This window comes from Acomys minous (assembly GCF_964271855.1).
Source record: "Acomys minous genome assembly, chromosome: 1".
Lineage (NCBI taxonomy): Eukaryota > Metazoa > Chordata > Mammalia > Rodentia > Muridae > Acomys > Acomys minous.
The window spans coordinates 86,585,902-86,598,837 of record NC_140483.1 but is presented as its reverse complement, the minus strand read 5'-3'; the positions used below and the strand labels follow the sequence as shown (position 1 = coordinate 86,598,837).

Genomic DNA, 12,936 nt, shown 5'->3' with positions numbered 1-12,936 from the left:
TTAAGATAAAAATGGACTTGTATGCAGCCCAACTTTTTTATGTCTCAAGTGCTATTCCTGAAATTGAAGATTGTTGCCTCAAAAGTATACAAAAACCACGTATTCATGGTTTGAAATAATTTCATAAAAATTCTGTACATTCTAGACAATGCTTATGTCATTTTAGCTTTTATCTCATTTGATGCAAAAGTAATATTAATTGAAAATAATTTATACAAGAAACATATAAAGAAACATTGAGTTTATAATAAATAATAGTCTTTTCTAGCTAATTTTTATTTTATTATAATATGAATTAACTTATGAAAATATTTGTTTAATAAGTAAGCAAAGCAAAATAAAAATTATAATTTACATGTATCTTCTCAGTATGCAGCATATTTCATTCCTAAGTAAAAGTGGCAGAATTAAAAAGCAACTAGAGCACTTAGACATACAGTGAAGGTTTTCTCCTTTTTGTAATTTTTGTACTTTATTTAAATTGATCAATTGTTAGCTGGGCTAATTCACAAGCAGGGGGCCATATCCGCTCTGCTTGCAGAATCCTCTTACGTAATTCCCCTTGCCAATTCAAGCCAGTATTTCCTTTATCTTGTTGTTAAGGGAAATACAAAACAAGAAAGAAACAAGGAGAGAAATAAAAGAAACAGAGAGTGAAAGAAGCACACATCACGTACAAAGGCACACACACACACACATACACACACACACACACACACACAGAGAGAGAGAGAGGGGGGGGGGGGAGAAAGAAGAAAGACTAGTTGTTTAGCTATCTCCATTTTAACCTCAAACTTAGAATGGTCATCAGAATGCCCTATGGTATTTTGAACAAAAGGCTCAGTGTTCATAGTTCTACTTAGAGAACCCAAAATAGCATTGACTAAGTAGTGACATACTGACGTGTTGTGCTACTAAAAGTGCAGCACCACTAAGCGAGAGCACAATAATCCATGGAGAATTTACTGAGAAGACTATAAAGAAGCTCTTTTTCCTCTTTTTTTGTTTAATGCTATGAAGCTGCAAATTCTGTCTTTTCACATGTCCTCGGATTTGACTCTGCCCAGGTAAGATTGTGATGATCTGGCATAGATTGAAACATATAAATCAACTGTATTTTGTATTTAGAGTCAACAGGCAGTTGAAAAATTATGGCTACTGGAGTTTTAAAAGCAGTGTAGAAACAAGCGAAACCAGTAAGAGTAATGGACATTTCCTAAAATATGGAAGAAAAAATTTCTATTTTCCCAATACAAATTGATTTTTTAAATGCTCAAATATAAGGAGACTATTAGCTTTTGTTTCTTCTATGAATGGATATGACTGGTCCATTTTATGATAATTTAAAAATATGATAATTTTATATTATCATGCATTTGCCTATTATCATTGTCAACTATGGATTATGATAGTGTTTCTTCAAATCATAAGAAATATATTTCTCTGTTAAATAAATATGAAATACAGCAATTTATTTCTTGATAAGTACTTTTTCAGAATGGAAATTTCTTGCATAATTTTATAGCACTATTTACTTGAAGAGTAATCATTATCATAGTCAGAGCATTCCTTTTCTTCCTCCTGGACATCCCACTCCCCCCCACACACACATAAACATTCCGTGCTGTAACAGATCTTAGAACAGTTCATCTATTTACAGTTTTGTTGTGTTGTTTTGATTCTTTTAACAATTTGAAATATTCCTATCCACAAAAATTTTCTAAATTGATTTGATTAAATTATTTTAAACTGGAAGATACATTAAGATGATGTGCAATTTCTATTTTTCACTGTCAGAAAATATTTAAGGTGAATATATCACCTTAACCTTGTTTTTAATATTATATTGCATATGTGTATACATCTACATTACTTTGTTTTGAGTTAGAGAAGATAATTTTAATTTTAAAAAATGTAAAAAATGTGCATAAGAGTATCAATGTATTTTTCAGATATCAAGTTTGTTAAATTTTACCCTACTAATGAATATAAATTAAGACTGGTTTTGCCACTAATAATTTTGGAATACATATACTAAATATTTTATATATTATATGTTAATGATTAGAACTGAACATTTCATTGAGTCAGAAGAAATTGAAAACAATTTGTTCAGTGCTTTAAAAGGATGCATTGATCTGTACCTAAGTCTTTCTTTGGATATACTTAAGTAAGCCTGATATTGACAACCAAGCTTACTAGTAGGTAAGAGAAAATATATTTTAAATATTGTAATCAGAATATCTTTATTATAAAAGTATGATCTTCCAGTATATTTCACATATAGGATTTGGGCTAAAAATAAAGTGCTATTAATTTTACTAATGTCTCTTCATGAATTCTTTTTATTGTCCTAAAGAGAGCTCACTGAATAGAGAGATGAGATTACCAAACTAAGGAGAAAGTAGATTGACTTAGCAAAAACAAAACAAAACCAGACATAAATGGAAAAAAAATTCTATCTTTCCTGTGTTCACCCCTCAAGAGAGAGGGAGCCCTACATTCCTTCTTGATATTTGATTTACTTGCAACTTACATTCTGAATGAATAGTTTGCCTTTACAATAATGTATATTGAATAGAGAATAATTTTGTCCCATCACTGATGCCTTAACTTGACAAAGGAAATTTTAATTCTATGAAGAATTTAAAAAGTATTTTTCTGTGGAAGTGAAATATATATGTGTGTGTGTGTGTGTGTGTGTGTGTGTGTGTGTGTGTGTGTGTGTGTGTATCAGGAATTTAAGTATCACAGATTTTCTGCTTTGATCATGTTGTGGCTAAACTACACCAAAAATTCTGTCATTCATTTTATTATTATAGAATATTGAGTGGAAAAAAGATGCTGGTGCCCACAGCCAAACATTAAGATGAGTCTTATGAAAGAGTCAGAGGAATGATAGAAATTCCCAAAGGGGATAAGATCTCCACAAGAAGACCAACAGTATCAACTAACCTAGGACCACAGGGGCTTACAGAGATGGGCACACTAGCCAAAGAGCAGGAAACTAGTACCCTTACATATCTGTAACTGTTGAACAGCTCAGTCTTCATGTGGGTGCCCTTGAAAGTGGAGAGGGGATATCTCTGACATAGACTCTGTTGGCAACTTTTGGATCACTTTCCACAAACTGGACTGGCTTTTCTGTCCTTTGTGTAAGAAGATGCACTAAGCCTTAATGTGACTTGATGTGCTGGGGTGGATTTGCACGAGGGTTCAGGTGGAAGGGGCTGTTCTCCTTTCTGAGAAGGGGAGGGGAAAGGGAAAGATGAAGGAGGTGGGAGAGTGGTGGGACCATTTGGAAAGAAGAGAGGCGGCTGTAATCAGGATGTAAAATGAATAAATTTAATACAACTACTATATGGAGTGAAGAGACTGATTTTCTTTAATTAAATAACAACATTGTCAAAATATACAGACAAATATAAAATATAACTAGACCAATCAAATTCTTAGGGGGAAAGGATATAGTCATCGCGGTTGGAAATTCAAGCACAGCATTGTTCTTTGTCAGTAAATAAATGCACTGTGACAGTACTAGGACTAGTTCTTGAACTGGTAAAATGAAATGCTGCCCTTTCCACATAGTGTTTACTAAACAGGAACCGAGCTACAGTATCCTTTCATTTGCATGTAAATAATGCTTCTAAATAATGCTCCCTGAGGAAGGGATTAGATATGAACATCTCTTTAGGAATATTTCCATCTTAACCAGGACATGGAGAGAATACCAATTTTAGAATCATATCAAGTTTATAAGCTAATAATAAATAAGCATTAAAGCATATATAAACATCAGCCTAAATATTTCTCCACAGAAAAATTATTTATAGTTGTATTAATAATACATTTTTATACTTTTACTTTTACTGTTAGTATTATTACTGAAATATAATTTCATAGAATATATAATTCATATTTAATTATATTAAATTTTGTCTAAATTATATTTAATAAATATAAGCAAATGCTATGATTAATAAGTATATATAGGTTCCTTTGTATATGTTTATCTATAATTTTTTCAATATTGAGCTTTATTAATAATACTTAATTTGTAAGTATATAATATATAAGATGTCATGACATTGTTATCAGTGTATAATAGTTGCAGAAATGGTCAATATAATTGTTATGCATTTTCATCTGTGCTTATGATGCATGGTCATAGTATCCACCTGACCAATCACACTTTTATTCTTCCAAATCTACTTTTATTTACTTTCATTTCTAATTCTGCTTTATTCCCATGCATACTTTTCTTTTTCTGAAATTCATGTATGAAAGAAAACTTGTAAAATTGTGTGTCTCTTTTTTATTTCACTTCATATAATAACTTCCATTTTTACCTACATTTCTGAAAATGGTGTGTGTGTGTGTGTAATTTTATTGTGTATAATTTATCTATTATTAGACATCCAGCCTGGTCTTATATCTTGGCTGTTGAGTATTCCCAAGAAGGGACAGCTGGATTAAATAATAGTTCTATTTTTACTTTGGGAAGGAATAGCTACAAGCTTTTCACAATTGTTGAACTATACCAATGTATGAATATATTTTCTTTATTTTACTTTACTTTATTTTATTTTATTTTGGTTTTTCAAGACACGGTTTCTTTCTGTATCCTTGCCTGTCCTGGACTCATTTTGTAGACAAGACTGCCCTCTAACTCAGTGATCCACCAGCCTCTGTCTCCCAAGTCCTGGGATTAAAGGCATCTTCCACCACGCTCGACCTTGAATATTCTCTTTTCAATACACTATCATTACTATTTATTTTTTTCCTGATGAAACTTGCATAAAATGGAAACTAAATGCGTATTTCATTTACATTTACCTATGGCAAAGAGTATGTAATATTTTTAAATTTTCAGTTGCTCATTGGCTATTTGCATTTCTATACTTGACAAGTGTTTATTACCTTAATTTGTTATTTGGCTGATTATCATTTATTCTTTTGTTTATATTTTTATATTTTTATTTATGAATTGCCAGATGGATACACCTGACAAATGTTTTCTGTGATTCGATGGGCAACATCTTTACTATGATGCTTGTTTTGTAATACAGAAATTCTGTGGCTTGACAATCTTTTTTAATGATTTTCTCATTATAAGATTTCTTTTTATTATTTCTCTTTTTTTGACATACACATACACTTTTAAATTTTACAAATATATACAATAAACTGTCCTTTATTCCCTTTTCCCTCTCTCTTTCTCTACCCCCTCTACTGCTCTCTCTCTCTCTCTGCACCCTCTTTTTTCACAATTCCTCTCTCTCTGTCTCTCTGTCTCTGTCTGTCTCTCTCTTTCTTTCTCTCTCTCTCTCTCACTCTCTCTCTCGTACCTATATACTATGTATAGTATAAATAATATAGATAAAGGATAAACTAATACTTCACAGTTTGATAACAACCAGAAAGAAAATTGCCCAAGGGAAGGCATCAAAATCAGAGACCAATTCATTCAAACACTTCGGAATCCCCAAAAACACTAAACCATAAACCATAATATATACACAGAGGCACTAGTTTAGAATCTAGAATACTCATTTCAAAATTTTTTTATGGTTTTAAAGATTCACTGACAATGATACAGGTTAACTCCTGGTAACCTCTAGCCTACCAAAAAGAGGATGATGAGCATCAAGGAACCTCCTTATGGAGATGACTTCACATGTGGCAAACAAGCCACTGGGTAAAACATAGCTTAGCTACTTTTTTTTCCTGTATTCTGTGAGAAGGTGTGTGTGTTTGTGTGTGTGTGTGTGTGTGTGTGTGTATGTGTGTGTGATATAAGTTCAGTTAAAACATAGTTTTCTATTTCATTTTTTATCTTTCTTATATTCTACTTCTTCCTAGAGAGATCCTCCATACTTCCTGGGTACTTTAAGTTAACTATTCTATTTGGTTATGCAGATGGTTGCACAAATAGTGAAAGCCTGCAAGTCAATATCAACATATAAAAGAAAACATTTGTCTTTTTGGGGTCTGTGTTACATCTCTCAGGATGATGTTTTTCTATCTCCAATAACATACATGAAAATTTCATAGCATGTTTTTCTCAAGAACTTAATAATATACCATTGTGCAAATAAACCACGCTTTTATTTTGTTAATCAAATGATGAACATCAAGGTCATTTATCATTTTTGTCTATTATAATTAAAATACCAAAGGACATGGATGACTTAATTACATCATCGAACATTAAGTCAAGCTGGTTTCTAGAAAGAATTTTCACACTAACACATAGTTATAGTCTGACACTTGTCATCTGCTATCCATATGGTTTTCATGCAATATGTTTAAAGGTGATTCTGGATGAGAGTTGCATGGGGGTATGTATATAAATACATGCCTATGGTCACATGCTTTTTATTAATTAATGTTTACTAATTTCATGCACTGCAGTGTGAACATTATTACTGCATATGACCAATACCTTTCAGATTTCATCCCATCTTCATACCAACACAATTCTGTGAATCTCTCTTATTTAAATTTATGTACTACAATTTATGTGTTCAAATAATTTTTAGAACTGGTCCTCTATTTGATTTGGATAACCTGTATGGGACGACACTTTTAAGGAATATGTTTCTTACCTGAGAGCAGCTACAAAATTTCAATATCTTCGCATCTGAAAATGCGGCTTCATGCCTTCACCGCCATCCTGTCTACATTCGGATTTTGTTTGGCTTAAGGATTTAAAGATCTTGTGCAAGCTACAACGAGAATTGTTAATTGATGTGTGAAACTTCTATGTTCTGTCTGGAAAACAGTTTCCCTATAGTCATTTACTGCACCTCTTATCATACTTCATGCACCCTATCTTAGTCCTTTTCTTAGTGACTCCTGAACATTGAAGGGAAAGTTATGATATTGACAGTTAAGACTGAAAACTGCAAAGTACCTGTTCCTATGCATATTGACCTGTTGTAGGTCTACTTGTTGATAGATGTAACTACAAAAATAAAAGCAAATACAAATTAGCAAAAAAAAAAAAGCACCTACTTCTTTGAATCACAGCACTATAGATATAGAAATAATTCATAAGGAGCAAATTTAATATTATATTCAATTAGCAAACTAGTAGTTGTTGTATCAGTAGGTACTACCCCATGGACCATAACCTATCAAGTCAACACAACAGTTGTGTCAAATGTAGATTTTATTTAAAAAAAAACTTATTGTGGGCCCCCAAACCCCTTCCACTTCTTGTTTTACCAAAAGCCTTGTGGTATATCTTCATTTCACACATGTAGATTTCAATATAAAAACTTGAAACTTTTAATCCTATTTTAGAAACTATTATGTTTAAAGTATCATTGTATTTTAAAGCTTTATAAATTCCTGATCATCACGAATTATGTCTTATGGGATATCTTATTGATTAAGCTTTCTCAATAATTTCCTAGGAATGGAGCCCTTGCATTAATTTTGCCATCTGCTTTTGTCCACAGGAAGCTGAGCTCAGTGGACTCAAATTTTTATGTTCCACAACCATTTCATAATATGTTATATTTTTCTAAGTTCTCACAGATGGAGTAATTATCTTTGTGTAACCAAGAAGAGGTCAATGAAATTACAATTTCTAATTAGATTCAGTTTGAAGTTATATAAGTGCATAAATAATAATATTTTTATCCCCAAAATCATAATTAGTCTTTCTTTACAAACATGATTTTTCTGAGTCACCCTGGGATCATTTTCAGTTTTGCTATGTCTGTACATTATCATGTATTGCTTCAAGCATTATCATCATTATTTTTCAGAACCACTTACCTATGCTTAACACAAGTAATGACATTAAACTATCCTAACCTGTATTTGCAATAGGTATTTAATGAAGGCACTTGTGTGTGTTGCAGAAAATAATGACTGATAATTCAAAACAGAGAAAACATTAATCACTAGAGTGTAGCTATTTATTTGCTAGTAGCTATATTTAGGTAATTGGTTAAATGCATAAATGTACAAAACTACCTCTACCTATTCTAATAGTATACATAATGTGTCACTCATCTTATGATTGTAACAGTTCACATCATGAACACATTCTCCATATTTTCTCCATATATGGCAGTATTAGTGACACTTGCACCTTACCAGAACTGACTTTGAGAGAACATTTCTCCTCATCAAGATTGAAGAACAACTATAAAGATAGTAGATGTGACATTAAATCATGTAATATTCTTTATGACATATATGTATTATTGAAACAGATATTAATATATACAATTAATCATTGAGAAACCTAATCTTTTAAATTTTCTGATGACTTCATATTATATATCATGTATTCTAATAATTTTCACTGCCAATTACAATGTGTAATTTTCTTTCCTACTATCTATTCTCCCTCTCTGACCTTGTGCCTGTGTGTTTGTTTTGTTCATGTATCATCCATGCTGCCACTGATGCAATGAATTCATGATTATTTGTTCTTATAATTCAGACATTATTCCCTTCTACATTAACAGCATACAATCTTTTTTAGGGGGATACAGGGTTTATTTCCCTCACATTTCCATCTTAGGGTTCCTTACCAATAGCAGTGAGGGGAGGAACTCAAGCTGGGTTGGAACCTGTAGGCCTATGGAGGGGTGCTGATTATTGGTTTGCTCTTTATGCCTTGCCTAGCCTGCCTTCTTTATTTTATTATGACTCTTTTTAACATATACATTTACATTATTACACATGAATAAAATAATCTACCTGCAGCCAAAAGAACCACAAGACAATCAGGAATTATATAAATGTTATATTCATAGTGATTTCGCTATTTGTATTTGGCAAACTTAAAGTAAAAATCTTTCCTATTTTATTGGGTCTAAATTTCTGAATGGAGATTACTATCTATCACATCTCATCTCTATTTACTTAAAACATCTATCTTCATCTAAAAAAAAAACCTCTTAATACATAACATACTAAGCTCAGCTGAAAGACTGAATTATCTGATCTTCAAACATATCAGAGACTTGAGAAAGAATAAAACTTAAGTCTCTGAGAGAACTGGAAGTACAGGTTAGAATCTGCAAAAATGGAAAATGACTGAGATAGTTTCCTGCCTCAACAGTCACCCAAAGCTCTTCAGCCTTCTGCCACACTATATTTGTGAGGCAGAAACTATTGAGGACTTGCTTACCCTGTCTTGGTAGAGTTTGGCTGTCAACTCTGCCTGCATCTAAACTTGCCCCTTTTTAAGGCAGAATTCTGTCTGTGGCAGAAACAAAGACATTTTGCCTAGTGTCTTGTTTGCCCCATTTGAAGCCAACTCCATAAAGAAGTTCTTTGATGGTCATCTTTTTCTTTCAAGCAGTCTAGGTGTTGCCAAAAGTTAACTTGTTTTGTTGTCAAAGAATCTTTAGGATAATAAAAACATCTTTAAATGCCATATTCTGTGGATCTCTGAGGTTTTTGAAGACATTATTTAACTTTTTTCCCTCATATGTCTATAGAATCATATTTATCTATTAGACCTAGAATGTATAATCCTGTGATAAAAGTAGTCTAGGTTTTTAGATGAGCATGATTTGCATCAATATACAAAATTCACTGTCATTGAATTAAAAAATAGTATTCTTTGTGAGTGATAACTAGGGCCTTTACATAAAAAGTAGATTCAATAATCCACCTTTTGTACAATCTTCCCTTTATATTTATATATCTCACTTTCTTTTGTTTCAACTCCTATCTCCTTACCTACAAAAGAAAGATAAAGGAAAAGCGATACATCCATGAGTCAAACCTAGTTTCCTCTCTGTAAAAGACCAATAATATTCATAACCAACTCCCAATTAAAATAAGCGTCTGTATTCCAAGAGAGTAAACAGAAACCTATCCAACCCCACTTAGAGGAAATGGGACATTGTTCTCTTAAGATTTCTTCAGGCTGATTTATGGTGAATAATTCTTTTGAAGGCCCCCTCAAATATTGGGGAAAATGGTTAAGTAAAACAGGGATAGCATTTATGGTCTATTTTTCATAAGTTATGAAATTCTAGGCTTAATAGGAGTCCTGGGTGTGACAGTATGAACTGCTGGACCAATTTGGGTCAGAAGTTTTCTAAAATGCTGTCCTGGAAGATGTCCTGGAAGATGGATAACAACAACTGAGGTGCCTGGAGCTGGAACACGGAGGGTGCAGGATGTCAGCATCCTGCCTGCTGAGAAAAATGGATCCTGTCAAGATAATATTTTTCAAAAATGGTGCTTGTCTACCTGGATGGCTAGGTATAGAAAAATGCAAATAGACACATATTTATCACCACGCACAAAACTCAAGTCCAAATTGATTAAAGACCTCAACTTAAACTCAGACACACTAAATATGTGGGAAGAAAAGGTTCTGTTCATGAACAGAAATCCAAGAGCTCAGTCTCTAAGGTCAAAAATTAAGAAATGGGACCACATGAAACTGAAAAGCTTCAGTAAGGGAAAGGAAATCGTCAACAGAACAAATCAACAGCCTACAGACTGGGAAAAGATCTTCACCAACCATACTTCTGACAAAAGGCTAATATCCAAAATATATAAAGAACTCAAGAAATTAAACACCACCAAACCAGTTTTAAAAAATTGTGTACAGAGATGAACAGAGAATTCTCAACAGAAGGACAACTTCCATGGTTTCCATTATGTTTTCTTTCAAAAAACATAAATAATTTCTATGTACATAAATTGTTTTCTGTCATCTTACAAAGTATTTTGGATTACCACATTTAATGGGTGATTAATTAGTATTACTCATATTTCAAGTCTAAATGATTTCTTTCACTTTTCTTCTACTCAACTGTGATTACAGCTTTATTAGCCCTTACAAATGAGTAAATGTGATATATTGAGGAAAATTGTATGTTTTGAAAGATTGTAGAGGGAAGTAAAAAGTTAGAGATTTTTTCTAAAAAATTAAAAATTTTCAGCTTGTGTTACAACCATTGGATTCTGTTGCAATTTTAAACATTTTTCCACCATCAATACTGAATATGCCTAATGCTACAAACATAGATCCTGTTCATTTACAGTCTTTCGCCTCCAATCAAGATTCAAGATTGCAAATTCCCCACTAAAATGGAATGGCACTAACATTCCTGTATGATCTATCACATCATATAAGCAGTAAGTGGTCAATAATATTAAAAATGGTTTCAGAGCCTAAATGGGGTCATTATGAACTTGCATGGCTTTATATATACTTGACTAGTGTTAAAAAAGAAAAAGGACATGGCTTCTTCATTCTTCTTGTAGTTCAACTGAGTGGGGATTTTGGGTAGCAGGATTTGGCATGATATTAATGACAATCTAGGGTCCAGAGATACTGTTTTACTCTCTTAACAATAAAAGCTTATTCAAACACATTTCTTTTTCCATTTTCCTCCTGTGGTCTAAGAATTCTTGGTCACAAGAATTCCATTTTAGAGACATTTTGCACTGTCATTTTGTAAGACTGCCAACTTTATCTTGATTTTTAAAAGATCAAAAGTAGGATTGCGTTTTTATATTTGTCATATCTACTTTCATTGTACTCAGCTTTTATATTTGCCCATACTGCCACAAAATGCATCAATTTTAATTCTTTCCCATATTAAAAACTATATTCCCAGTCAAAGGTGCCATAAAAAGATGTAATAGTAAATATTTTACCATATCTCCTTTTAGAATTGTCTAGATGTTTTAAAATCCTCATAGATTTTTTTTGTCTTCTTTTTTCCTCCTTTATTAATTTATTCTTGTTACATCTCAATGGTTATCCCATCCCTTGTATCCTCCCATTCTGCCCTCCCTCCCAATTTCCCCTTATTCCCCTCCCCTATGACTGTTCCTCATAGATTTTTATGCATTGTAAACAACACAAAATGTTAGCTACAGGGATCATCTTATTAAATATATTCTTTTTCATTCTCTCATCCACTAAAACACAGGAATGGCTTTAATAATAGTGTGATTACAAGAAAATACTTAGTAGTGGATCAGATACTCCAAATTTCTGTACATAGTTTATTTCTGTTTAGTATAGTATTAAGTAAAATATGGTTTTTGATATGATTTGTTAATGATGCTTGTAAGTATGGTTTTAATAATTTAATTATGGCTTTGTATAATTTTTTTATAAATCTAAGTTCCACATTATATATATATTGTGAGATATATACCATATTTTGGAACTTATAAATAAAAACTAATACCAGATTGGTATGCATTCCCCACAGAAGTATATTCACGCCTTTATTATAATATATTCACTTGAATGGGAACTACAACCAGAATTCAAATGGAGAACAGAGGTGTTGCTCTCACCTTGTGTGTTACTATTATAACTAATTGTTGCCATTTTTCTTTATTTTTCTTTTTCTCTTTTTCTTTTTCTTTTTTGACTGGATTCTGTCTAGATGGTTTCTCAATGCAGCATTGGTAACAGATCCCAGCATCTTCAGTCAGAGTGGACCATTATTTGAAAAGTTCTTGAAGTTCTCTTGAAATACAAGAAACTATAGAAAACTGTAAATATAGTACAGTGTAAGCAATAAAACAAAACAGTGCATAATTCACATACAGCTATTAAATCGTATTCAAATACACATATACAAGATGATAGATGAAAATGAATTCAGAAATGTTTGGTATATTTTAAATTCTGAAGTGATATTTTACTGATGTTTGATGTTATATAACAGACAATATCTGAAAGTTTATAATTTAATAGAAAATCACTCATGTTTTATGGCTATTTTTTTAAAGTAAATTTTTACATACTGTGTATTCAAGTGTTGATTTCTGTTCATAGATATCTGGTTGCCCTCCAAATTGTGGTATTGTAAATATTATCAAGTATGTCCTAACTCAGTAAATTGTAATATACTGTTTCCTTTAATTGTCTGATCTCATAAAAAGGTGAATAGTAAATAGCTAACCAGAAGAGTTAAG

The 12,936-nt window shown here is 32.1% G+C and overlaps 1 protein-coding gene across 5 annotated transcripts in view; it reads left to right on the top strand.

The window, feature by feature from the left end:
* The first annotated feature begins 920 nt into the window (after nucleotides 1–920).
* CDH19 (cadherin 19) overlaps nucleotides 921–12,936 on the top strand; it is an 83,564-nt gene continuing 71,548 nt past the window's right edge. For 3 of the 5 annotated variants that reach the window (XM_084779973.1, XM_084779972.1, XM_084779971.1), the window contains exon 1: nucleotides 921–1,067. In XM_084779973.1, the coding sequence (XP_084636099.1) occupies nucleotides 1,015–1,067 (53 nt within the window). In that variant the 5' untranslated portion in view covers nucleotides 921–1,014. Of the gene's footprint in view, nucleotides 1,068–2,068; nucleotides 2,206–12,936 lie in introns of all 5 variants that reach the window. The other 2 variants (XM_084779975.1, XM_084779974.1) reach the window with 2 other exon arrangements.